The sequence below is a fragment of the Boleophthalmus pectinirostris genome, unplaced genomic scaffold (genome assembly GCF_026225935.1).
Source record: "Boleophthalmus pectinirostris isolate CB_2022bp ecotype Guang Dong unplaced genomic scaffold, ASM2622593v1 HiC_scaffold_5, whole genome shotgun sequence".
Classification (NCBI taxonomy): domain Eukaryota; kingdom Metazoa; phylum Chordata; class Actinopteri; order Gobiiformes; family Gobiidae; genus Boleophthalmus; species Boleophthalmus pectinirostris.
In genome coordinates, this window is record NW_026571404.1 from 16,048,150 (window position 1) to 16,075,203 (window position 27,054).

At 37.5% G+C, this 27,054-nt stretch overlaps 3 protein-coding genes across 3 annotated transcripts in view; 1 reads left to right on the top strand and 2 right to left on the bottom strand.

The window, feature by feature from the left end:
- On the bottom strand, positions 1 to 6,286 carry ntpcr (nucleoside-triphosphatase, cancer-related). Its single transcript, XM_020921501.2, has 5 exons — positions 6,199 to 6,286; positions 5,503 to 5,665; positions 5,321 to 5,423; positions 2,646 to 2,852; positions 1 to 611 (listed from the first exon to the last, which is right to left on the bottom strand). Exons 1-5 carry the CDS (start codon positions 6,230 to 6,232, stop codon positions 540 to 542), a joined length of 579 nt encoding a protein of 192 aa, XP_020777160.1. The 5' UTR covers positions 6,233 to 6,286; the 3' UTR covers positions 1 to 539.
- Positions 6,287 to 6,905: 619 nt separating this feature from the next.
- map10 (microtubule associated protein 10) lies at positions 6,906 to 9,645 on the bottom strand. The gene has a single exon (XM_055162985.1). It carries the CDS (start codon positions 9,546 to 9,548, stop codon positions 7,272 to 7,274), a length of 2,277 nt encoding a protein of 758 aa, XP_055018960.1. The 5' UTR covers positions 9,549 to 9,645; the 3' UTR covers positions 6,906 to 7,271.
- A 774-nt stretch (positions 9,646 to 10,419) lies between these two features.
- The window catches only part of LOC110157006 (signal-induced proliferation-associated 1-like protein 2), a 141,208-nt gene continuing 124,573 nt past the window's right edge, over positions 10,420 to 27,054 (top strand). The window contains exon 1 of the mRNA XM_055162828.1: positions 10,420 to 10,545. The gene's annotated coding sequence lies outside the window, so the exon portion shown is untranslated. The remainder of the gene's footprint in view (positions 10,546 to 27,054) is intronic.

The following is a 27,054-nucleotide window of genomic DNA, read 5'->3' on the forward strand; positions in this document are numbered from 1 at the left end:
TTGATGCAAAACTGATTTTATTCTCTTTTTTCAGTCGGGCTATGAATGAACTACACTGGCCAACAGTTGAGATGTTAAATATTCATAGGTACAAGTAAATCAGTTTTTGAAGTTTAACTAAAGGCTTAAAATATCATTCACATAGCTACTATTAAAAGAAATTGGAATATGGCTTCTCCTTTTGACCAAATTAAAATATTACAAAAAGACATAAAAATGCTGGCTCAGCTAAATGTAATACAGGAAAAAAGGAAGCTTGTTTGTGGGGGTTGAACTGTATTTACACAATAACCAAGGTATTCTGTACTCTGCCATTTCTCATCATCAATTATTCACAATGCAGGCCACTTTAGGGCAGCCTGAAAACCGTGAATGGGGCGTATGAATGTATGTATGTGACAGAATTGCTCATCAGCAGACTGGGATGGGTCAAAACAATGTCAAATGTCTTTCTGTGGGCTTACTCTTGTACATACAAACAGCATTGGGATTAAGGCTTTAGAGAAACCTTCACACAACATGCACAGGGTCAGATCTGGTCAGGGTTTGAGGCACTCATTCACTGTGGATAAGACGTCCTGGAGAATGGAGTTTCTGTTTTCTTTAGAAATCTGATGGAAAAAAGAAAAATGCACATTAATTAGAACAATGGTAAATAAATTCTGTGTTACATGGAAAAATACATGTAGGTTTCTCACAGTAAAGTAGATTACAGTTAGTTTCAGTTTCAGCTATTCTATACTTTGAACTGCTAAACTGATACAAGAATACTATACATTTCAGGACATGTTTGTAGAGGTACACATAGCTTTTTTTTTTTTTTTCTGAGGAATTCTTGAAATGTAATTATAAAACAAACAAAACAGACAAAGCCTAATCTATGTAGGTTGTGGTTCACCAAATATAAGGTCATTACCCTGGAAAACACAAGGTCAATATGAGTCAAAACTCAAAGTCCATTATCTGCATAAAAATCAAACTCCATGTGTCGATGTGACATAACACCATTACCACAGGCAGATGACTTTCAAAAGAGTCACAATAATGAGAAATGTACTTTTTTTTTTTTTTTTTACAATGTATGTGTTACACTTTAATAAATGCAGTAATTACCAATAAGTGATGAACTATCATTGGGACAGACAGAGTGCATGGAGTTTGAGTTTTGGCTACATTACAGTTCAGAATCATAATCTACATTAAATATGTGGTTAGTCAGGCCTAAGTCCTAAACATGTGCAGTTAAAGTTAAAACTTGTATAGTATTAAATGTCATGTCTTGTTTCATGACTTGAAAAGTTCAATTTAAAGGGTTAAACACTTTCACTAGTTTATCTACAGTATGTGTCCACCATGTTAAAGAGACCATTGATAAATCATTATTACTGTAACCTCCTATGGTCATCCACTGTAAATAAAGCTCCAGATCACACAGTACATTTACTGTTACACAGTGCTGCTAGTCATGCTCCCAGCGTTTTGCATGACAATAACCATAACCGAGTCCACCATGATGAATTATTTTGACATTTGAGACCAGCCTTTGTTGTTGAATCAGTCACGCATGATTTAGAGTTAATCCTGCTATAGGAGAGGGATAATGCGCTCCATGGACCTTCTGTACCACACTGACCGACAACACAGAGAGCATACCGTCAGTAAAGCAGGAAAGTAAAGCAGCAACCTATAGAGAGGGCACGACTTAGTCACCAAAAGTGACCTAATTCCAATACATGCAGGACTGTCTGGGTTTTATTGTAGTTTTAGTTTACAGTAGGGACTTTTTCTTGGTGTGTATTTTGGTCTCTATATGACATGGTAATTTATACACAAGGTAAAGAATATGGAACAAACAAATCCCACTTTTCCTCTTTAATCTTTTTCCCCATTGTGTAAAGAAAAAACATTATCAGGATGTTCACACTTCCCCTAGTTTGGTCCTGGTTTGAGCCCATTTTAGTCCTGGTGTAGACTTGGTTTGGTCCAGTTTTTGTCCTGGTTTAGTCCTAGTCTAATCTTTAGTTCATGGTTTCCAGTTTAGTCCTATTTTAATGTGGTGAATGTTTCCTTAGTTATTAAAGGGCTCACATTACGTAATTTTCTGATCTATGATACAATGCTCTTTCGTGACCAAAAACATTCTCTTCTCTCAAAAACACTTTACTGCCTTGTAATGTCAGACAGGACGTGCTCCACTGTGTTTTTAAACTCCATATACCTTCAACCTTCGCTAGAATCATTTGGATAATTTCAGCCCTAGAACTGCCAATCTCTTCTGAACAAAAGATAAAATGTATTGGCAAACTTGAAAACTACTGCTTCATGACATCACAAGGTGGAACAGAACATTCTGAACTTGGGAGATGTAAATACTCTAATAATAAAGGCTAACTCAAAAAAGTGTGAATGAAACATAACACCACACCAGATATGTTTTTGATGAGTATTATAAGATGGCTTAAAGCTAAAATGTCAATTTAACTTTAAGACTAAATGCAACTTACTACTGCCAATCTATATACTGTGCTTGACTGACTGTAATATATTTTAGAACTGCATTTAATTTGTATAGCACTCTTTGGACACTCAGCAACATCGTAAACTGCACTGTTTATTCATTCCACCCCTAGTGACTGTTTACTCACCGTATAGACCCTGATGTCGCTCCGGGCCCGCACCTCCTCCACCAGAGCCAAAGGTTTGTGTTTGGGGACTGGGATGGTTCCCAGGATGGTGCAAGAGGAGGAATCCAGAGTCTGTTTCACGGCTCTGATGAATGACTGGCTGAACAGCTCCATTTTACCGATCTCGTCAATGATGAAGACCTTTTTAGTCACTCCTCCTGAGTCCACCTGACAACAAGGAGGAGGAAACCCAAGGTGACCTCTGAATGGATTCTTGCCATTTAATAAAACATGTGGTTAAGTATTTCCTTCATTACAATTAGAAGGAGGCAAAATGTCATGGGCCTATTAGCTTCTGGTAATGAAATACAATACTAGAGTGGAAAATTAATTTATTCCCTTCTTATTTATTTCTTCCCATTTATCTGTCTTAACTAATATTTCTTCCCATTTATCTGTCTTAACTTGTTTTGTATCCACCACAAGTCCAAAGACGCTACATCTTGGCTGTCAAACATAAAATATTCACATACAGTGATTAAAAAGTTCAACTGATTTAATATTTGATTTAAGGTTAAGTCCTTTTGACTTTGCTGAAAAATTTAGTACATATAAATTGTCAACTATCTTTTCTTGCATTTCATCTTAATTATAGGTGTCGTTTTGAGGACATTTCACTTGTTCATATTAATCCAAAAGATATCACATTTGTTTTAAATTGTTAATTGTTATGGAAACGGTCCTAATTATTAATCATTCTGAAACCCCTGGATATTTGTACATAAAGCACATGCTATGACAGTCACACATCATTGTGAATTATTAAACAGATGCAGCTGAGGTTGAAAGTTCACAGACTGCGTCACTAAATGCTCACAGTGGTGGGTTCAGAAAGCCCCAGCACTGCCCTCTATCCTCCTACATGATTTAGAAGTGGCTTTTTCTGGTGGTTTTGTTACATTTTAGTTTGGGTTGAAAGGTCATTTTTGAAACAGTCTTAAAGCTTACAGCCGTGATCCCACAGAAAGAGTCAATGGGGTGAACGTCAAGCTATATTTAAGGATACTCAACAATTTATAGACAGGTTTGTCCTTAAGGCAATGACTTTCAAATGCCTGAACATAGGAACGGACATGTGTTGCAGACATAGTGGAACCAAATCAGTCAGTGCTGTGTATCCGGAGTCACAGTATACACATTTAAATACCTGCAAGTTGTGAACTTTAGAAGAGACATATTCTCTAAAGAGTTATTGGTTTGGCTATGGCATATTTAAAGAAAGCAAATAAACCAGGTCATATTGTTTATTGCACTCTGTAAAGTATTAAAGCAAAGTGATTTTTATCTGTGAAAGGTACTCTATAAATAAAGTCTTACTTACTTACTTACTTACTTACTTATTTACTTACTTACTTGGAAGTATATAGAGTTACATTTAAGTAGATGATCAGTACTTTACTTTTTAATTTAAACAGAAAGTGCAGTTGACGTTTAGCGTTGATTGTTTTTAAAATGAATTACATTTTTTCTGTGTATTTTTATTGTTATATTGTTATAATGCTAACCTAAATGTCTTTCTTATGTCTATATTTTTCTGATGCTGTGATTGTCTCCTGCCAAGCAAATCTTAAATAAATTTGGTCTAAAACTGTATTTCGCCATTTACACAACTTTCACAATTTTATCATCTATATTTTAAACAAGCTACAAATAATAAAAGAACAGCTTTTGGACTAAAAACTGTGGAATTAAGACCCCGTGGAGTATAGTATTCTTAACTCATAATTAAGAACTGTAAAACCTCATCAGTAAAAATAACCCTCTTTTAACTGTTAACATGCCAAAAGAATTTACACTTTTTACATCCACTGCTCAGGGCTTGTTTGTGAACCTCAGAGGGAGTTCCTTTATGCAACTACAGTAGATTACAGTAATGAGTGATTAGTAGTGATTAAAGAGTGGCTCTGAGTGAGACAAAAGTGGACTCAAACATCTCCAGTTCTTCTTATGTAGGCAGCCCTCCAAGCTCATTTTACATGCCGAATTAATCACGACCAGTGACAGCCAGACGGCACCAGCTACACTAAAAATGTCAGAGAGGAATTTATGCCTTTTTCGAGCTTCAAATTATTCCATCAATTCTGTGGAAATCAAAGGTCTGATGATTTCTTAAAAGGAGATGAGGACAAGTGTTTTCCCTAGTGTGATCTATTGATGATGGTAATTTTTGTAAAGCACATGTGGGCCTGCATTTTTGAAGAGGAGCTAAGTTTTAAAATTACAGGAAATCAACATATCTGCAAAGTTTCTGTGGGTCTGACTGGTCCAAGTTCAAAGTTTTGCATTGGTCTAACAGAAAAGCAGGTTGAACTGAGTAGCTGCCTTGAGTCAAAAATGGTCACAATTCTTGAATCATGGGCCACTAATGCTCATGGGATACCTAATACTCATTGTTGAATGAGGTGTATGGCCATATTGCACATGAGTGATGATGTGTGAGTATGTATGGTTCAGCTAGTGTACACTGGGAATTGTTCTTATTGTTGATTGAGTGTAATTGCATTGCATTAAAAACTAGCTATTAAACTCTAATCAGGTGAGGCCCATACATAGAGCTTAATGTCTCTGTTGTTGTTGTTCTTTCAAATAAATGCCAGAGTATGGGTGATTTTTTCAAAGCACATTTGCAGGCTTACATTTCTGAAGAGGGGAAGAACTAGGTTTTCAAAAGAAGGCAAATCGACCACATACTGCCCGACTGTGTACTCCCGTGTGCCACGAGATGGACCGGCCACATCTCTGTGAGTAACAAAAATACAAATGTACAAATGGCTTTAGTCACAACAAAACAATGAGTGTTTGGAATAGGAGAGTATACCTGATTCGGGACAGGTGACCCCTCTTTCCTGTCAGAGTGACCACATCAAAGCCGACTCTCCGCCCCCCTGCCCTCACCTCCTCTGTGTAAAAACCTTCTACAGTCACTCCCGATGATACCAGAGACTCACAGGCTTTCTGCACCAGAGTGGTCTTTCCCACACCTGCCAACAAATCACAGTATTTTTCTTTTAACATTCTGACATTTTTTTTGCCATTAACATTTTGGTTTATGTTAGGATTACAAAAAAACATATGTATGGCAGGTCATGTTACACTATCACCCAGTTGAGTATTAATTTGACAAGTTCTTGTGTTACTTGATGAAGGCTAGCTTTTCTTTCTTGCATTATGTAGCTTACTTTAGTTACCTTGCTTTACCATATATTGCTCATTCATATTGCAAGTTCGTGAAGGCTTAAGATAATCTTAACACTAGCCTATATTTTTCAATATGAATTCAGGAAATAGCTATTGAAACTGTGTTCTTTACATCTCAATGGTAGCTAACTATGCAAATAAAGCTACGTTTACTACGGTAATGATGCTAAAACACTAGTTTGGGTGATGAAGAGGCACAGCTGTCCTCTTAGCATAGCATAAAGCTGTCTAAACTAAAATAACAACAATAGCTTAGTTAATGGCGTGGTTTTGAAGACGCTAAAATACCCCTTTACTCTCAGAGGGGCCGAGTTACCTGGTTGTCCTGTCAAGAAAACGTGTTTGATCATCCCCACTTCATTCACAACACTCGCCACGTTTCGGCTCTGGGACTTCCGTAAACACTAGACTGACGCATGCGCAGTGATACCCCTAAAATCCCAAACATAAAATAGGTTAATCCCATAGACTGTATATGCTTAATCCTGGTTGACATAATAATCCATAAAATTGTAGAGTTAAAATAATAATCAGGCTTTCTGTTAGTCACTTGTATGTATTTGTTACGTCTAATTCATGCAAGCAGATAAGGCTAATCATAGTTCAGTCTCTACAGTACTGAAGAAAGCACGAGCAATTAAAAATATATAAGTTGCTTATCTTTTTATGTAATGCTCCCTTTTTACCATTCAAATGGGTTGAGGGGGATGGTGAAAATGAAAGGCCAGAGAAATGCATTTTATGGGAAGCTAGTACTATCCACAGGTGTACTATAGGTCAAATTTGCATGGATAGACAAAGCCCATTATTTCAGAAAAGAGCGCCTCTTTGTGAAGCTTGTCTGCAGAGTCTTATATGGACCATAGCTTTTCATGCAAATATCCAGCAGAGCCGAGGGAGATAAAAGACATAATTTTCATAATGTTTTTTCTTTATTAAAATCAAGTAGAGACTGAGCCATAACTGTCATACATGCAAACTCATTCAAATAGTGCAATAACCTTACCAACACATAATGCTTTGTCTTTGCTTTTTGCTCCAGGCAGCTCAAAATATTACCTCCAAACTCTGAATGAAAATAGCAGTACATTTGCATATATTTAGCAGTTATTTATATTTGAGTTGGTGCTGGTATTTGACTTGACGGACATGTGGGGGTTTATATTCAAACTAATACAATGAATGGTTGCACATTACCTTTGCGATTTACTGTACACACTATACAGAGATCAATATATAAAAATAGACAAAACTGTAATATTCTTGAACTAGCTAGTATTACAGAGGTTTGAAGATCAAGAACACAATAACTATAGGCTTTAATTTTCACAAGCAAGTCCTATATCTTAGCAATTTTCTTTTCAATTAACCTTACATTGCATTTTCATTTTACATAGTGTATCCTGGTAGTTTTTGTGCTACCAACTCAGAAATATGCTTGCAGCCCTTTTTGAAATCCAGAGTCCCAAGTTCATCCTCTGTTCCTTCCTCTGTTTTCTGTTCAAATGACGACTCATCTGAAAACCGTTTTATACTTTGTCTACTTTTTGATTCACTCCAACGATCTCCCGTAGATCTCAAGCTATCTCCAGAGCTCCTCTCCTCCTCTCTGCCACTGCCTCCAACTTCTGTCCCCAAATAAGAAGACAGTTTTGAGGGTGCCCTGCCTGTGTCTCCATCTTCTGAAGAAAAACTGACCCCGAAAGTTGGGCGTTGAATTGTATAAGTTGCTCTAAGTGCTCTCTGTGGAGATCTTGATGCTTTAATTGGTACTGGAATCACAGGTCGACGATTCTTTTTGATCATTTCTGGGCTAGAGTTTGAAGATGTACCCAAATCTGAAGGAGTCTTTGTTGTCTTTTGTCTTCGGAGTTCTGGACTAGGACTTGGGGGGTCTGGAGATAAGACATCACTTGTTTCAAAGCTGTTAAAGTCATCAGCGTAGTCCTCCTCTACCATGCTGCGATCTGAAAGGGAAGAATCTGTGCTGCTACGACCGCTCCCACTTCCTGAACATTTCCCTGTGTGGTTGTCAGGACTTGATTGATTTATTTTCGCGCTGTTGTCGCTCTCAACATTAGCAGGGATGTGTATTAGCCTCGAGGGACTTTCAATCAGCAGATTTTTTCCAGAAATGCTTGTGTCGCCATGTGGTGTCCCAATAGATTTAGCAGCAGCAGCAGCATCCATATTTCTCTGTTTCTCCACAATGGATTCTCGTGATGTTGAGTTCACTGTAATGTTTTGCATCATTGTCTCTATATTATCAGTCAATTTTGAACTTGGTGTAGACCTCCTTTTTTCCAAAGTTGTGAATTTTTTAACACTTTTCGGTGTCTCTTTGCTTGTATTATTTTGTGTCTTCCCCTGAAATAAGTTCATGCATTCTCTTTGTTTCAGAACAGGACAGTTTAGCTTAAGCCTTAAATCAAATGATTTTGTTGTCCCATATATAAGCTTCTTTCTTGGAGTACTTTTCCTCTGTCCTTGTATTGGCGTGGAACAGTGTCTCGGGGAGTATAAATCTTTTGATTTGGGACTTGCAACTTGATTACTTTTTGATTCCTTTTGTGATTTTCTAGGTCTGTTTCTTTCAGCAGTTGCAGACTCTGTGGAAGGGGGTCTGTATATCCAAGACAGGTTAGGGTGAACGGTCAGAGGTTGATTGACATTGGGAGCATTTAGTTGTGAAAGTTCAACAAGGAGAGCATTGAGCAGAGGCATCTGTCGTAAGGCCTGACCAATGACATTTGGGGTCACATCACCAGTGGAAAGTTGCTGTTTTTCTTGGCTAGAATTTGCAGCGTTAGGCATCTGTTCCTTTAAGTGCACAGTTTCAGCAATCTCATCCTCTGTATCTCCAAATTTAATAGGATTTAGGTTTGATTGCAGTAGTTTACGGCTCTCCTCTTCATATTTTTTTCTTTCACTGGCTGTATTATTATAATAAAGGTGAGGTGGGCAAAATACTGACATGTAGTCTTCCCCATAACTGTCTGTTTCTTGGTATTCTGGGGGAACTGTGTCCTGTATAATGGATTCCTCATTATTGGAAAGCTTACAGCCTTCACCCTGATCTGATTCCTGCAGATTTTCAGAGTTTACATGCAATTCATCAACTTCTACTTTGTTGATTTTGTCTTTCAAGCATGTGTCCATGTTTGTAGAGGCCACTTTATCATTTACATGTGGCATTAAGCTACTTCCCAGGCTCAGAAGTTTATAACTGAGGAAAATTGTTCCAACTTTCTCTCCCTTGAGGTTAGATATTCCAACAGTTCCTCTTTGTCCATGGGAAGAAGGAGTAGAAATACTTCGTTCAGATACATCTTGTTTTATTTTGTTCATGATTTTGGAGAGAGAAATATGCGAGCTGCCAATAAACTTAGGTATTTCTTCTTTTACATCTAAAACCATTGCGTAAAGAGGCGTGCTTGTCAAATGCATATGCAGCGTGTCCATGTTCATTTTAAAGAAACACGCCTTGCCTCTATTAAAAGTATATTCACCTTTTTTTTCAATCACGTCCTTGTGTTCTGGTTGATAAATAATAAGCGTGGGAAAGTCCAGCAGACGCAACGCTACAGCTAGCTCCTCCGACACTTTTGTTTCTATATCCATCTGAATCGTATCCACCAATAGCTCGAATGAGAATAAAGTTTCCATTTTAAGGCTTTCGTGTATTTACAACCTCATATTTAGAGTCAAAACACAGTAAACACGCTGCTAAATGGGCTAACTTGCTGACGAATTTGTTAAGCTTCTCTCGGCTCCATGGAAACAGCCGTCGCAATAATTGTACGTCACTCAACAGAGGGACTCATGGGAAATGTAGGAAAACGCAGAGTTCGTACCTCCTCTCATCCACAGACTGTAAGAAGCACTCACAAAAGGCAAGTATGTATTAAATGTTCAAATAAAATGCCAGTGTAAATATAGATAATCGCTAATGTTTTAGATGCAATCAATGTATTGTTTGTTTCCCCCGCGAAAAGCAATTGTGCAAATGTGATTTATTCTTTATGAGAAAGTCCTACTGTCTTTTTACTGCACAAACATTTGCACAGTGTTACATGCTAACTTGATTCGGCCAGTGTATAAGCAAATAACATATTATCCTATAAGCTTTGCACATTTCTAAATTATATTGCTAAGTTAATTGTGAACTTGGTATTTTTACTTTATGAAACCTGCAGCAGTTTACAACCATGTGTATCCCACGTGTGACTTTCTACAGTTCACCAGATGGTGCCACTGTAGGGCTTACTGGGTTTAACCCAGACCAAAATAGTCTGACTGATTGAGCGCTTGTTAGGAGAGTTACTTTGCATTAACCAATTATATTATTGTTCTTAGTCTCAACAAGCCGTTTTCCTGAAATAAACTATTTTAGTATTTCTTTTTTCCAGTGCAAGGTTAGATCTCTGGCAACCAATTCATTCAAGCGTCGAGTGGGCGGAGCATGGATCCCTGCGTGTTGTCATCACGGAGAAAGGTGCTGGATGGATATCGCTATGGTCTAGTACTTCAGTCTGGAGGCTGGGACTGAACGGGAGCGATGTGAAGCAGACTACCGCGATTACAACTGGCTTTTACGCTTTTTCGGATAACTAACACCTTTATTCACCTATCGACCTGGTCTGGGGGTCGCTTGCACTGAGAGGTAAGAGTGATTTTTCTTTTCTTTGAAGCAAGTAACAAAGTAAAGTAGGAGTGTGGCTGAGAGTGGAGTAGTGAGAGCAACACAGCCAAACGCGTTCAAACTCACGGCTGTACGTGGCTGCACTGGCGCAACACAAAGGATAAAGTTACTTTCTGTCACTAAGCGTATAGCAAACATGAAAGGGAACGCTATGTTTCACCACGAGTCTATATTTAGTCTAAATTGGTTTCTGTTTTATGAGTCCAACCCTTTGAAGTGAGAACGCGACATGTCAATTGCCCTGTTTATTTATGATACAATCGCACAATTCACTTGTAGCCACGCTTATGATCATATAAATCTAAACTAAAGTTGTTGTTGACTATAAACTCTTTTATTGCGACCATATGCTTTCGTTCTTACTGTGAGCGTCTACAACTCTTTATTGTCACTGATTGAAGTGGTGTTTTTGCGGTAGACGCTCCTTGTATAAAATCAGCAGAAATATTCTTGAATGAACCCATTGCATTGTGGTTCCTTTATCCACCAGACGAGGGCAGTAGACGCAACACTGTGTGCCAGGGTTTTGTGTAATAAAGCCTTTATTTGCCCAGTTGGAGGCTACAAGCAATGATTAATTTTCTCCACAATGGGGTTATCCATTAACCTATCAGAAAACAATGTTGAAAAATGTGTTTTTGCTACCTTTCCTTTGTGCCTTGCATGTTTGTTTACATTTGGAACAGTATGTGGTTGACTATGTGTTTGGATAGAATAATTTCCAGTCTTTCCAGCTGTTTATCTGTTACATAAATTATACCTAGATTGCCTCTTGTATACAAGGTGCAGTGTTTTGGCGTTGTGCTGGCTGCTGCTGACTGTAACCTACTGTACTCCCCATAGGGACATAAACAAACCAGACATTGTTTGCCTTCCAGTTCCTATCCTTTTCTGTTTTCCTGAAGGAAGTTTCGCCTCAAGATAACTAGACATTTCAACTAAAGATAACAGAGCACAAGCTCCAGGTATTGTTTGTTAAGCTCCAGACACAACAAGTTCACATGTTAAGTGAAAGTTTCTAAAGGGTATATAGTTTTGCGACTCTATTTGTGTTTTTAAAAGTCCCCTTTGAAAGAAATTAAGCATTTAAATCACTATGGATTATTTTGGATAGAACTAATGTCTGGGAAATGGACAAAGTAGCCACATGAGGGCTTTTAACATGAGTCAAATCTGTTGTACCGTTTTATTGGTTTTCATTCAGGACCAACAGTGTTTGTCTTAAGGCCCCCAGCTTCGGTCATTTGTCTTTCTGAAATGCCACAGTCATGCCTAATCTCACATAGATTTGTTTTATCTTTTGCTTGGTTATAGATGAGTCAGTTTTCCCAAATACATAAATCCATTTTAAAGTGATTGGTTGTGTCTGTGAATGTCCAGGGTGTACACCACTAAAAGTAGTTGGAACAGGGCTGCTTTTTGAGTTTTTTAATAAGCTATATATATAGTTTTTTGTTTTGTTTAGTTTGTTTTTGCATCTATATCTAAAGCTGCTATTGTTTATCTGTTGGCATACCCCTATTGAATTGCACATGAGGAAACCCGACTGATTGCCATTGTAAACAAAATACATTAATCGGTGTGTAAAAAAATGCAGTTTCTTGCAGTTAACTGTTTACAAATTGAATCATGACCTCATTACAAGATGTCCATTTACCCCTATTAACCCATTTTCTGCATGATGTTGCATTTGTGCATTTATGGAAACTTTCCATAATCATCAACCAAGAAGACCAAATGTTCTTGTCAGCTCATATTTTCACATTAGTCAATTGAGGGCATATATCTACTCACAAGTGAAATCAAGTAGGTCAAGACTAAAGCAGAGCTAAACCAGGGCTAAACCAGAGCTAATACAGAATTAAACCAGGACCAAACCAGGACCAAACCAGGACCTAACCAGGACCTAACCAGGGTCAAACCAGGACTACACCAGTCTAATGCCAACCCAGAATTTAAATGGGTTTCCATTATTGATTTGAGTACACCAAATGTGATGTTGGGAAAAATAAATTGATGTTACAATCGTGTTGAGTCCAGTACTAAGTACGAACCAGTTAAAACATTAAAACAAAGTTAAAACATATTTCAAAGCTTTATTTGTCATTGGTTTTAGAGTTGAGAGCATTACACTTTTGAAATAGCTGTGAAAAGGGCAGCATGAGTGAAATCCTTTCTTCAGGAGGACTCCATTGTATTTGTGAATCAATGGGGAACAAGAAAGATCAAGCTTTGCAGAACACCCACCTATTCCTAATCTAACACAGGACCTTCTACATGACTTCCCATACAACAGATAATTGAGCAAGATTGATATGCCTTTCAAAAATAATCTTGTGTGTACAATTTGTGCTTGGTCTGAACAATGAGGTACCTGTCTGTTTTGACACTTCACGAGCTTCCTGTGACATGCCTGTGGGCCATTTCTAGTTGTTGTCATTGCCGGGCTGTTTAGGATGTCTCGCTAGGGTTAGAACATGCCACACTACAGTTACAATGTTGTGTTTATGTCCGGGTTTGGCCATAACAGATGCAGGGTTTAGGGACATTACTCAACATTATTTTAAGCTTGTCTTGTTAAAGCAATTTGTCACGTCTGGATGGTCAGTCAGCATGTTTTCCTTTTCTTTGTTTTGAGGCCACAATGGTCGGCTGTCACTGTGCTGGTGACCAGTGAAGAATGTGCAGCAATTGTATCATGATCTCTCCCAAATGAATAGATTTAGGCATTTAGGACGTGTCAAAAGCCCAGCCGCTCTGGAGTTATGGCTGAATTAAAAGTGAGAAGTACTTCTAGTATGACATCATGTTTGCAAACAACCCAAATGGTCTGTGCAAAATGATCTGAACCATTTAGAGGGAAAGTCATGAATTTGTCAAATGTAAAGGGTCACAGTTTGTTTAGAAATGGGTTATGATTTCATTTACAATATTTGGGTGCACACCTTCTCAAGCTATATCTATACATATAATTGAAGATCACTGGATACTTCTTTGTGGTTAATCAATGAAAAAGAATTACAGTTTAGCTTTAGGAACTTGGTGACTCGGCTAACTCCTGATCACATGGTTTTAAAGCATGCTTCTTATGCGCATTAACTAAATTCCATATTTCTGACTGTGGGTGAAAAGGGATGGACAATATTGGCAAAAACGTTATACCGTTCAGTTTCCAATAAGTTAATTGTTTACTACACAACATCATCAATATTTTGACAATCTGCCCACCTCTAAATGAACATAACTTGCCGGAAATAACATTGTAATACAAGCACAGTACAGTATTGTTCTGCAACAGCTAAAATGTCTGATAGTGTCTGATCTGTGGAGTGAAGTATATTTAGTAAAGAGCTCTATGCCTCCGCTCCTCCTCAGGCGGGTGCATGTGATGGGGATCATGGAGGTCCTGGTTTGGTCCTCGCTCACAATGGGGCTCTCCAGTCCAAATCCTGCAGCTCCAGAACCAGCCAACCAGCACACAGAGATCACATGGTGCTCACTGCTGTTGTGAGAGACCAGGCTGACTCTCTGTGGCTCTGTTATGACTGCAGTCTGGACTTCTGAAAGGATTAAGCCCACTCATCACTGTCAGAAAGCACACATGCCGTCATTTGGTTGGTGTTTTTTCATGAATTGATCCCATGGTCCGCTTGGGGTTTGGTTGTGATGGATGTGGCTAGTGTACCAGACCATAGCACATGCATGGACTGTAGTGGATGGAGGACTGCAAGAGTGGGCATAAAGCTTCATGAATTAGTGTAAAGGTACATTGCTTTGTTTGGTGTACCTAAATATTACAACAAAACTACATAGATCAGGGTTTGTCCTATGGGCCAATGTGACACATGTTGTGTAGAACTTATACGATACAGCAATAGAGAATGCAGTCATAGCAAGAAAAACTCAGCAGACCAATGTAGCAAGTAGATTTTTTTACCCCATGGCAATTAAAACAATTTCTGACTGGACAGTTTATTGATTGGCTGCCTCATAGATAACATGGCATCATTTTGTTCAATTTGTATGTATGAGAACCACGTTTTCTAACACAGCTCAATGTCCTACTCAGAATGTCCCAATGTCCATTCATTCCATCTCCATCTTTTATTATTCTTACAAATTTCCAAATGTCATTTTCCAAACTGGACTGAAATAGTATTACTCAAAGATCATGTTGCTCCAGCTCCTCCAAGGTCGACTTGTTCTCCTCCAGTTTTCTCTTCATTATAGTCGGCACCACACGCCCTTACAACCACTCATGTGTAATCAGTGTAATGGCATTAAAGCAGCATGTTTAACAGCTTGTCCAGGCTCTGGCATATGTCACTGTGCATCTCTGGACTCCATGGAGATGCCAACAGCCCATTGCACAAAGCAGGGCCATCTTCCTCTTCTTCATAATGGACTTAAATGAGATGTTATGGTGAAGGCGAGTAGCTTCAGGACATGCCTATCTCTGTTGTGGTGTACTGATTGTTTGACGGTTTTGTACGTTAATGTAGTGTGGTAAAGGAGTGTCTGTATCATACTGTGCTGGCTGTTTTTATGTGGTATTCCCTTTTTTGTAATGAAGTCTAGAGGCTTGGCACACTTATAATGTGATTTTATCCCTTATATGATCTGAACACAGGGCTGCAAAATGAATCACAATTGAATCTAAATCACAATTTGAATGGACACAACTGGCAAATCACCAAAATCTGTACTTTTGAAGTAACATCATTTCCTCCATGAACAACAAACTATCCTTTCTTATTCTGTCCAAAAACTGTCTATAGTTTAAATTTGTATGTTCTGAAATGTCATTCTTGTACTACTGATTCATATTTCATTATTTTTGTCAATGTTTAAAATGTGAACTTTGAACAGAACCCTGAAACATAAATCAGTAATCTAATTGTAATCGCAATATTTTAATCACAAAAAATAAGAAATAAAAAAATTGCAAATCGTAAGTCTACTCTATAGTTAAACATATGTGACTTTTAGAAGATACTTTGAATGGAAATTGTATTTGTTTTACTGATGATTGTTGAATAAAAAGGAGTGAGCTAAAGAGGATACTGTACATAAGCTTACAAACGCATACTAAAATATTCTTGAATTAACCTGCATTGGCCTGGATTTGATGATTGTATAGTTGCCTTCATTTCTGCTTTCTGTGTTTTTTCTTGTCTAAAATGTGATAATGTAATATTTGAACTTCATATTGACACATTTAACTTGCTGACTCTTCCTAACTGTCATGTTTTTGTGTGACGAGGTGGCCTACGGTTATGTCTAGAGGGGAAATAAGTGAATACAGCAGCAGATGGTAAAGTGACACCAGTCAAATGTTGGTCTTGCTGGCGCTGGTTAGGACCCTGTCAAACCTGCTCTGGCCCAGATCTGGCTTGGGTCTGGCCCTCTGCCCCTGCGCCGTGGTATGGGACACTTGGACCCGCTGGAGGTTAAAGGGCGGATCCTGTGATGACAGAGCTGACATCACTGCATGCTTCTGCACACTAATAGAGGGATCATGCAGGAGATTAGTGTGCCACAGTGCAATAGACGGATACGGTATAGACGTTCAAAGTTATATCAAATTGACTTGTTTTGTACTTTCATTTAGGTTTTGTAAATGTAATTTGAATTGTGCTGTAGTAGAAAAAGTAATCAATTCTGTTAAAACTTCATTATGGAACTTTTCTGGTAGAGGGTCCACCACTCACAATTATTCATCCATGACTTCTCTGTTACAAATAAAATATACCAAGCAGCAGATTTAAAGGTGCACTATGCAACTTTTCTGGTAGAGGGTTCACTACAGATTGTCTCCCTGTAGATGTTACTGCTTTGTCTGGAATGTTCCACTGTATGGCATTACATTTCTCTTGGATTTACTCAATTACAAGTGTTTTACTGCCAAGAAAATACATAGAAAAACATGTGTTCTTACTGTAAGCAGAGTCTCCACTCCACAGAACTGACCTGTAACTTGGGTTTGTGGGATTACCTACTTGTGTCCATGGAGATGAGCAAGTTTAATGCCATAATGTGGAATATTAGTGGCAGAGGACCCTCTATACCAGAAAAGTTCCGCAGTGCACCTTTTAAGTGTTTTTAATTGTTGAGAAATGACTATGTGACATGTATGAACGCGGGACTCTGATTTTGATATCTGATTCGTATTCACATGTGAATACAGAGCAGTGGGTAGAGATAGGGGGTAAGTGAAAACAGAAATTTTCAGAGCACTCAAGCCTCAAATGCAGGACAATAGAGGATTACGCAAACATGCAAGAATCAATCAAAATTAAATGTTTTAGAATGACAGCCCAATTCAGTTCACATATCACCCAGTTAAAGTAATTTGGGCATACTCATACTATCCATACTACTTACTATAGTGGAACAACAAGACAGAGTTAGACAGTGACCAGCTTACAGGGATGACACAGGCATAAACAGTACATTTATATATATATCCTTAATACAGCTGTTGTGAAGCTTTGTGACATAGATACAAATGACATATTGACCTTCCCATGCCCACATATGGGATATTATTGTGTCCTATGACTGGCTTAGACCACTCAGCTATGACCCAACAAAGTGTACATGTTTTTCACTCTCATCCCCTCCCTCTCTCTCCCTCAATCTCTCTATCTCTCTTCCTCTCTCTGTAACATTGTCAGACAGTGATGTATGTGATCTGTACAGTGGACCATGGCTTACAGCTGTGGCCTGTTCGCTAACACAGATGTAGCTGGAAGATGCTGTCCGTGGTAAAGAAAAGCCATTAATCCTCTTTTCTCTCAGACACAATTGTGAGAAGTGGGTCAGTAGTTTACATAGAAGACAGTTAGGATTGTGTAAGGCAAAACAACCCATATAATTACATTCATGGTTGAGTTGTAATTGAGGCTCCTTTTGCGGTCAGTATACATAGTAGCCATAGGTTGTCCTCTTTTAAGTCTATTTTTCCCTCTCCAGGCATAATCGTGTCACATTAATTCTCAATGCAACCGACCACATGCCTGCTGCTGACCTAGTGACAAGAATTCCCCAGTACAAGTCAACTATAGAAAGCAATGACGCATCTCACAGCAGGATCTCAATAAGAGATGCCATATTTGAAAACATGTAACTTACTTTAACTTACTTTTATGTTAGAAAGTAGGGATGCACTAATTAATATTTGTACTGATCCAGTTCAGCCAATATCCTGGTTGGACTCTTTACTGACTGGCCATGGACGTCTCATGTTCTTGAAAGATAACACTTACGTAACACAATTGGATCAATTTTGTAATATGTTAACTATGTTTTGAGAGAAAAATTGCCATTTTCAATCCCTACACTGTTATCTGTTAATATTGGATATTGACTGATACTTCAAGCTATAGTACTGTATCAGTATTGATACCAGAACTGAAAAAGCTGGATCGTGCTTCCCTACTAGAAAGATAAATGTGATGCCATACTGTGAAACATGCAAAGCAGCTCCACTGAAGACAAGCTGGTGGTGGACTCTCTACCAGAAAAATTACATGGTGCACCGTTTAAGACTGTGAATAATATTTAATCTTAACATAACAGCTTTTTTCTTAGTAAATACTCAACAAAGAAAATGAAAAGTATTACACCGGTGTATGTTTTGGTTAAAGATCATATTAAAAAAATGTATAATTTAATTAAGTGTAAACTACCTTTTAGTTTTAGGTTTTAGTCAGTAATTTTGTCATTAAGTTTTGGTTGAGGAAGTGTCATGAATTTTTTTTAGCCAATTAAAAATTTTAATCATATTACTTTTCAACATTCCTGCATATTACATACAGGAACACTAGGAAATTGGCCTGGGCCTATCTTTTCCGTTCTTATCAGCGTAGCCCTGTCTACTGCACAGACTCAGCCACTTGTATCAGACATGCTCCCATCATGCTTCATTTCACTAAGCCAATGACATCAAATGCCACTCCGAGTGCAGTGCTGTCATACATTATAGATCCTCAGTAGTAGTGCGTATATAGAGAAATGCGTCTTGTCTTGATAAATTACCTTGGGGTTGTTCTATATTCCCTTGAGGGCTCATTAGTGTGTATATTGGGAATGCTGGGAACAGACCAGGGAAAGTTGCTGACCCTCCCTGATGTTTTGTCTTCATTTCTGTCACAGCGATACAATGGGAGTGAATGAGCGCTGGTTTGTCATTAACCTGATGGTCAGAGAGTCCAAGGACCACGGCTGACCAGGCTGACCTACAGGGTTAACCCGGGATCGGTGCATACTCTCTGGGCACACAACTTTGACCCCTGTGGTGCCGGCTAGGTTCTATCAGAGATAAGAAGTAAAGCTGCTCAGTATGGGGCTGAAAGGTTTGGAATTTTTCTGCAATATAATACAACAAGAATAAACATTTTTGTACATAGCTAAACTAGAGTGTTATGATAATAAGACAGGATATTTTGTTGTTTGTGTAGGAAATTATAGTACTTAAAATCTGCAGCCTTTGCACTTTGCAAATTGCATCCATTCAAATTGGTGATTAATCTTGCAGTCTTAGCACAAAATATTGCACAAGTTTAGATATTGAAATAATGGCTGATAGAATAATTGATATCATAAGATACAAAAATAATGTAATAACACAAGCTGACAAAAATGATTTATAATTCTGTTTAAGTCTTAAATTTGCCTTGACTTGACTTTTACTTGGTTTTGGCAGTTTTTTTGTTTTTTTTTTCAATATAGCTGAAATTATTGTGTCAAAAAGTAGTAAAAAGTAAAATATCCCATCACTGATATTGCAGTACTTAACAGCCCTATCATATATTGCTATCTTTTCCAATATTATGCAGCCTTAATCAGAAAGGTTTTATGTTGCTGAACTGCATACCTGCTGCTTACTGTAGCGAGAAATAAAGGGCCATTCGGAGCATGCTGGACTAGATATAGCAGAGTCCAGACATTTTTATCTGTTTGTCTGAGTTAATGTAATGTACTGGGTGGGAATGCCAGTTAACCCCTGATATGGAGAGCATTATGCATTGTCCACAAGAACAATGGTGTAACTGTCAGCTCATAGGAGTTCACTAAGTTCATAGAGAAATGTCTTTTTAAATTGCTTATAGTGAAACAATGTGAGCATGAATGTCTGTCTATGTGTATCTCAGTTAATCACATAGACCATTTTAATACTTGCTTAATACATTTATAATCAAAATGAGGTGTCTAATTTCGACTAACATGACCCCTGGGAAGCTCAAATAATGTTGTGCATAATTTCCAATTGACAAAAGTGCAAAATTAAAAGAAAAAAAAAAAGATAAAAATCTACTTATATTTGGCTAGTTGTCTTTCTGGTTACTGAGTATGTAATTTTTTTTTTTTTTATTTATAATTTGAAGGTCCTGTATTAACCAGAATTGACTCCTGTGAGCTTTAAGCATAGGTAGACTGCTGTTACCTCCTCAAAAATCATACTTGGAGTTGTGTTTTGTTTCATTCACACATGTTTGAGTAATCCTAGGTTATTAGTCTGCCATCTCCAAAGCTCAAAATGCTCTGTTTCACCTTGCGATGTCATGTAGTGGTGGTGGTTTTCAGTTTGACCTTTTGTTCAGCAGAGATTGGCATTTCCAGGACTGAAATTATCCACATGCTTCTAGTGAAGATGTATGGAGTTTACAAACACACTGGAGCACTTCCTGTATTACCACATTACATCACAAGGTGGAACAGAGCAGAATCAGGAGGATTTGTGTGTGAAATATGTGTAAAATATAACAAAACACAACTACAGGTATGTTTTTGATGAGGAAACAACAACAGATCACAAAATAGCGTAGTATGGGCCCTTTAACTTACCGGTATGTCGCAACTTTTCAGAAAAGTGCTTGTAGACATAGACAAAGTGTAAACAGCAGGCTAATGATATTCTGTTGACTGATTTGCATGGGCATTGCACATTGGGTGGAGCAGATACCAGTTAATTCAGGTATGTCTCTTAGTCAAACTTTTGTCATGTTGCCAGATGGATTTACGACGATGACGACATGCAATTTCATAAACATTGTTAGTCGTTAGGCCATCAGGATAAATCATGGTTATTAGCTAATTGTAACTTTTCACTTTGATTTATGTGTTAGTGATTTATTATTGATTTATTTGATTTGAGCCATGAGTCTGAAGTCTTACTCTGCCTCTAGCAACTAAAAATACATATGATGACTGGATATTGATTATTAATCACATTTTGTCCTTACATCTTTCCCTGAATCTGAATTCTAGAGGTAATTAACACAACACAATACACTGGGTTATTATTATTATTTTTTTTACTTTTTAGATATTCACATGTTCTGCATTACATCTAATCTTGTAGTCAAAATGTAATATTGACAGTTCATGATGATAATCTCGAAGTGGAAAGGTTCTGGCCTAGTGCCTCCTATACTTGGTAGAGATGTATACGTTGGGCAGCAGTAGCTCAGTTGGTAGAGCTTCCACTGATACGAAGGTTGAGAGTTCAAATTCCACTCTCAACATAAACATTAGTGGTTAGCAGTCAGATCCACTGTCGTTGTGTCCTTCGGCAAGGCACTTAACCCACCTCACCCCCAGTGTCTATGTATACTAGTGTGTGTGAGTGGGTGAGTGAGTTCCTTGTTGTAAAGTGTTTTGAGTACCATGAAGGTGGAAAAGTGCGTATAAAAATGTGCCCTTTTACAAGTTCTAATGGGTGTGATTGACAGGTGGATTAACCAGTCAGAGAAACAAAAAGTCTTTTTAAACTCTTTAAACCTAAGCACTAAACTCTATAAATCTGTCTTTTAAAAGTTATATTATATATTTTGTTCTGAATGATTCAAGGATACTGGAGAGGAGGAATATTGGACACAATACTGGACACTTTTCCGATTGCGTTGGAATAGAAACGGGAGGCCAGACTAGAAAATATGAAGGAAACAATTAATAGGCATACAGTATAAAGTGAAGTACACATAGCATGCTAATAAAGCACAGTAGAATCAGCTTTTTAGATGAAAAACTAGATGTCCAGACCTTTTGAAAATACCATGACCCAAAACAACCCCAAGTTCAGCAGTTAACGTCCATCTTTTGACCGTGGCTCTTTGTACAAACATCTGCGCCCTTGAGTGTCAAATGGACCTGAACTGAGAAGCAAATGGCCTCTGGGTGAGTCGTCCCTACAGCGTTAAAAGTGCAGGGACTTGTTTTGGGAGAGAGCTTGATTGTAATTAACAAGTCAAATGGAGCAAAGCCGTGACAGATGTGCCATAAAGTGCTCAGCTTTAGCCTGTTAGCGTAGAGAGCGTGCGAGCCTTCGTAGTTCAAAGTCGGCGCACCTCATTTAAACTATCAAGAGGAAAAATTGACTCTTGTGAGCTTTTAGCCATTTTAGAACGTTGTTACCTCCTCAGAAACATACTCAGAGGTGTGTTTTGTTTCATTCACACATCTGAGTAACCCTTTATTGTTGGTCTGTCTGCGTCTCCAAAACATAGATGAGAAAATACAGTAATAATGGCCCTTTAAGTTGAACATTAGAGTAACAAAATTCTTTGCAATTGCACTGAAATTGCAATATAAGTAGTTGGAAATCACAAAAAAACTCTTCAAATATCATTGTTATATCTTGTCTGTGGAGTGCTATTATTTATTAAACCTCAAAGTTTCCCAATTTTTTTTATGATCCTGAATAACTTTGAGCTGAATCCTGGTTGTAAAACATAAATGACAAATCTAATCTAGTATTTGCCTATTTATTAATGATTAAACATACAGCTACAGTAGATCTAAACCTGTAACCAAGCCTGAACTTGACCAGGACTGAACCAAAACTAGAACTAGAACTAGAATCAGGTCTACATCAGGACTAAGACTGTTTTATGGGACATTTGTTGCTTTTTCCTGTTTAAGAGGAAGTTCGCAGTTTTTCATTGGAACAGGAAGTACTGTCTTCTTCCCAGTCCTTTATCAGCTGTGAGAAAGTCTGCCTATTCTTTTGTTACATTTACCAGTCAAATGAGCCGCTACAGTCATGCTCTGTAGTTCGTCTTTGTGATTTTTAGAAAGTGCCTACGAAGCAATTAGCAATGTACAATTCTATCCGCTTATAAATATTTTGCTGTGGGAATTCCCTGAACTGTTGCAAAACGGGGGTCATTTGCATTGTATTTTTGCACTGGGAAAAATCAGAGCGTATCAAAAAATAAACAGCATGTTCTAAAACAAAAAAATATCTCTCTTGAATTATACATGAACTAGCTTTTTATTATGTATTTATCTATTTATCCAAGCAGAATCCTGGCCTTTCCACAACAGGAGGTGATTAGAGTAATTGTTCTTAAGTACATAGTGATAAAAAGGTTGTTCAAATAATATTAACTGTATAATTAGTTCTTCATAACAAAGTAATGAACGGCATTAGTTTGTTGTAGCCTTTTCTAGCTCTTTGAAATTGACAAAGATAACATCAGTTACCCTTTAGCCGCTCTTAAATATGCACTGTGCAACTTTTTAAATGATTGCTGTGGCTAGAATGTTCCACAGTATGGCATTAAAATAGATACTACATGGAAAAAAGCAGTTGATGCCACCAGAATGCATGTTTTTCAAGGTATTTTAAGCAATAAAAGCAATAACATCTCCATGGAAACAAGCAGATGACATACCCTACACCATAAAAGTTACATAATGCCTCTTTTTATTGGAGTTTAGAGGCTAATACTAGTGTAGCAGTAGAAGTATACACTATTGATGACCACTCCTATTACACGCACAATTAAACATCTTTTATCATCTCTCTTTTGTTTGTAATCACTGAAGCACAAATCGCCTTTACGTTATGTTGAATGTGATCTATTTTTGTCTCTTGCCGTTAGCGGGGTCCTTTTATGAAGTACAGAGAAGAACTGAACTGTTGTAATCTCTCGTCTGACCTGGCCTTTTCCTTCAAGTATACGCTATAGTTAAGAAGACGCACCCAGGCACAGCTAATGGGAAGCTAAAGTAGTATCTTGCTTGTTCTTTCCCTGTTTCTTAGTGGTATCTTTCGGACTAGCAGTTACTTTTATGCGATTTGTAAAGGGCCCGTTGACAGAGGATAATAATCTAGAGTGACAGTGACCTGATTTCTTTTTTTTTTTCCTTTCCCGTGTCTTGCTCATGTAATCGTTTGACGGTGCGGAGGAGATTGGACCCCCGCCCTCCCCCCTCCCGCTTGCAGTTAAGTGCATTGAATTATTCTCCGGACATTTGGAGGTTAGCCACGGGGGGTGTAGGAGCAAGAAGAAGGGGCAACAGGCTGTACGGCGTGTCTTGTTTTATTTTAGAAAGAACAATGAAATCAAGGAAAGTTTACAGGGAGTTACAAGGACACAAATAACTAGCGGATATTGCTTTATGTAACACAGTTTGTTCAAGTTAGTAGACTTAGACTTAGACTGAGACAGACTTTATTGATCCACAAGGGAAATTACTTGGACACAGTAGCTCACACATCACAATATAATATAATAACAAAGAGCAAAAAATATAAATGGTAATAATAAATTCTAAAGTAACAAAAAAGATAGCAAGAGACATGATTATATAAATGTACAAGTACAAGTACAATTGAAAATAAAATAGAAAAGTAAGCAATAAAATCTCAGCTATATACAAGAGGTCATAGGCATAGTATGCATCTTTAAAGACATCATCCTTTGATAGAAAGAGGAATCTGCACCAAAACTAAATATTTCTAGCATAAAACCTATCTTAAAGTATCCAGACTGGCGCCACCTAGTGCCTCCGCTCAATTTAATTTCTCTTCAGTGACTCGGTCAGGAATCGGAATACACTAGACGGTTTTCAAGAACCCCGGAAGTGTGAATCCGGGCACCAGCCAATCAGCGAAGAGCCATACATTCTGTGTTGACAACGATTCCTGAGATTGAGGATTTAAAGCCAGAACAAAAAGAATGTTTGTTGAATTTTATCAAGTGGATAAAATTGCCCTTCTTCCTACGGGATTTGAGAAAAGCTTAATATACCAGTTTGCCCCGTTAGCGGCGCATTACATACGTCACAACCAAAGAGCAGCGATAAAGCGTACCCGCCTACCGTCGAGTGAATGAATCCTAATGCTGCGAGGTCATACAGTTTCTATGAAGTGAAACTGGCTGATGAATCAGGCTAAGCTTAAAGGTCCTATATTACATAAAATGGATTCTTGTGAGCCACGTGAGAATGCTTTTATCTCATCAAAAACATACCCAGAGTTGTGTTTTGTTTCATTCTCACATGTTTGAATAATCCCAGTTTATTAGTCTGTCTACATCTTTAAATCTCCAAATGCTCTGTTCAAGTTTGTAATGTCAGGAAGCTGTAGTTTTCAAGTTAACATCTACTTTCTACCTTTTTAGATTGTCAATTCCAGCGCTGAAATCATCCAAATAATTCTCGTGAAGATGTATGGAGTTTAAAAACACAGTGGAGCACTTCCTATGTATGTTTTCTGTTTGAGTGTTAAACATGTGTGAATGAAACAAAACACCACTCCAGGTATGAAACAATATTATAACATAGATCGGAAAACAGTGTAATATAGGCCCTTTAAAATTATAAATATTTTTATTTCCAGATAATTATTGATGAACACAGTAGTAGATACTTGCGTACGGTGTATGTGATCTGGCTTTGTTCTGATTTTGGATAATCATCTGGGTTTTATTTTGAGAAAAGCATGGAGAATACTGCTATATAATACATCAACTGGCCACACTACATTATTAACCATGCTATATTTAGAAGAGGGATCCTCTTCTTTTGCACCATCCCAGGATCGGCACCAATGCCTTGAGGGACAATTTATTCCAACTCTCAGTGGTCTTCTGTATGCATCCTAAAAGAAAACCCAGAAGAGAAATGGGAGTTGCGTAATGCGTTATGTCCTAGTCTGTGTGATGATAACAAAAGATCTTTATTCGTACAATACCCAGCAGCTATGTTTATTGAAGGAGCTATACAGTGTTTATAGCGACCGCTCTGAAATGTAAATAGGACGAAGTTGGAAAGTTCAGTACATGACTAACAGGGATCATCAGGCAAAACTAAATAAAAAGAGAAATCAAAATAATTACACAGTTGAAATTAAGATGTATAGGGGTTTAAATAAGTTGTGGTTAGTATTAGTGTTGTCACAGTGCTAAAATTTTATTCCAATACCATAATGATAATAAAAAACACTGTTTATTTAGACAATGTTATGTGGTAAGTAGTAGTACTTTCTTGGCCTTATATCTGTGCATTCCCTCAGTATTCCAAGTATGTTTCACAGTGGTCCATGGGCATATACTAGTCTATGTGGTCATATTCTGTTCTGATACTGCTAAAAATCATTATAAAGCTATTCAAGAGAGGTTCTGTCAATGTGACTTTTTTTTTTTGGTATTTCGATCAGTATCTGCTTTTCTACACTTTTGATATCCTTGGTTATTATTGATTTCTGACAAAACAAGACAGCAAAATGCATGAAATTTTTCAAATTCAAACTTATTCAAACTAAAATATTATATAACACAATCATAGCTTTTTAGTCAATTGACAGAAAGACACTAAAGAGTTTGTATTAATAATAGTACAATTCATTATTGAGCAAGAAAAGCCATTTGGCAGAGGTAGAAAACGTACTGAAAAATTGTAGTAAAAGTAAAAAAGTATAAGTAACTTTGCTTAATTCCTACTCAAGTAGAAATAAAAGCAACCATCTAAAAATCTACTCAAGTAAAAGTAAAAAGTACTTCATTTAAAATGTAATTTGAGAAAAGTTACTTAGTTACTTTCAATTATTTAATGTAAAAAAGGATGATTCATAAATCTAATTCAGCACAAGTTGTTTTAATCAACTTTCAGGTGATAAAGTGCAAACACTGTTCAGTGCAAACTTGTACATTTTAAAGTCAACTGAGCTTACTAACACTTACTATTTTAACCCTTGCATTACTATATTCCCTATATTTTCTGTTTGAACACAAATAGCTGTCCAAGGTTTGGCCAAGGGTTTCCTTCGCTTTCCTCTCGAGAATTATTCAATGCAACTTCTTCTTGAATATTGTCCATAACGACCTCTATCTCTGGCTCAGCACCAGCCATCATCCAAGTTGATCCAAGATACACTGACAGTTATGTACACTAACTGTACATTATATAGTGAAAATGCTGCAAGTGCAGTGCAATTTCCGGCAGTTTGTTTATTTGGGTTAAAATGTACTTGAGTAAAAGTAAAATTACCTATTTAAAAAACAACTTAAACAATTACTCATAAAAACTACTCAATTACAGTAGTGTGAGTAAATATAATTCATTATATTCCACGCTTGCTCTTTGGTTACCCTGGTTGTTTTTAAAATGCATAATGAATAAAACCACAGTTGCACTACATATCCACAGTTACTCCATAGTTGTATTTTGGATAGACGC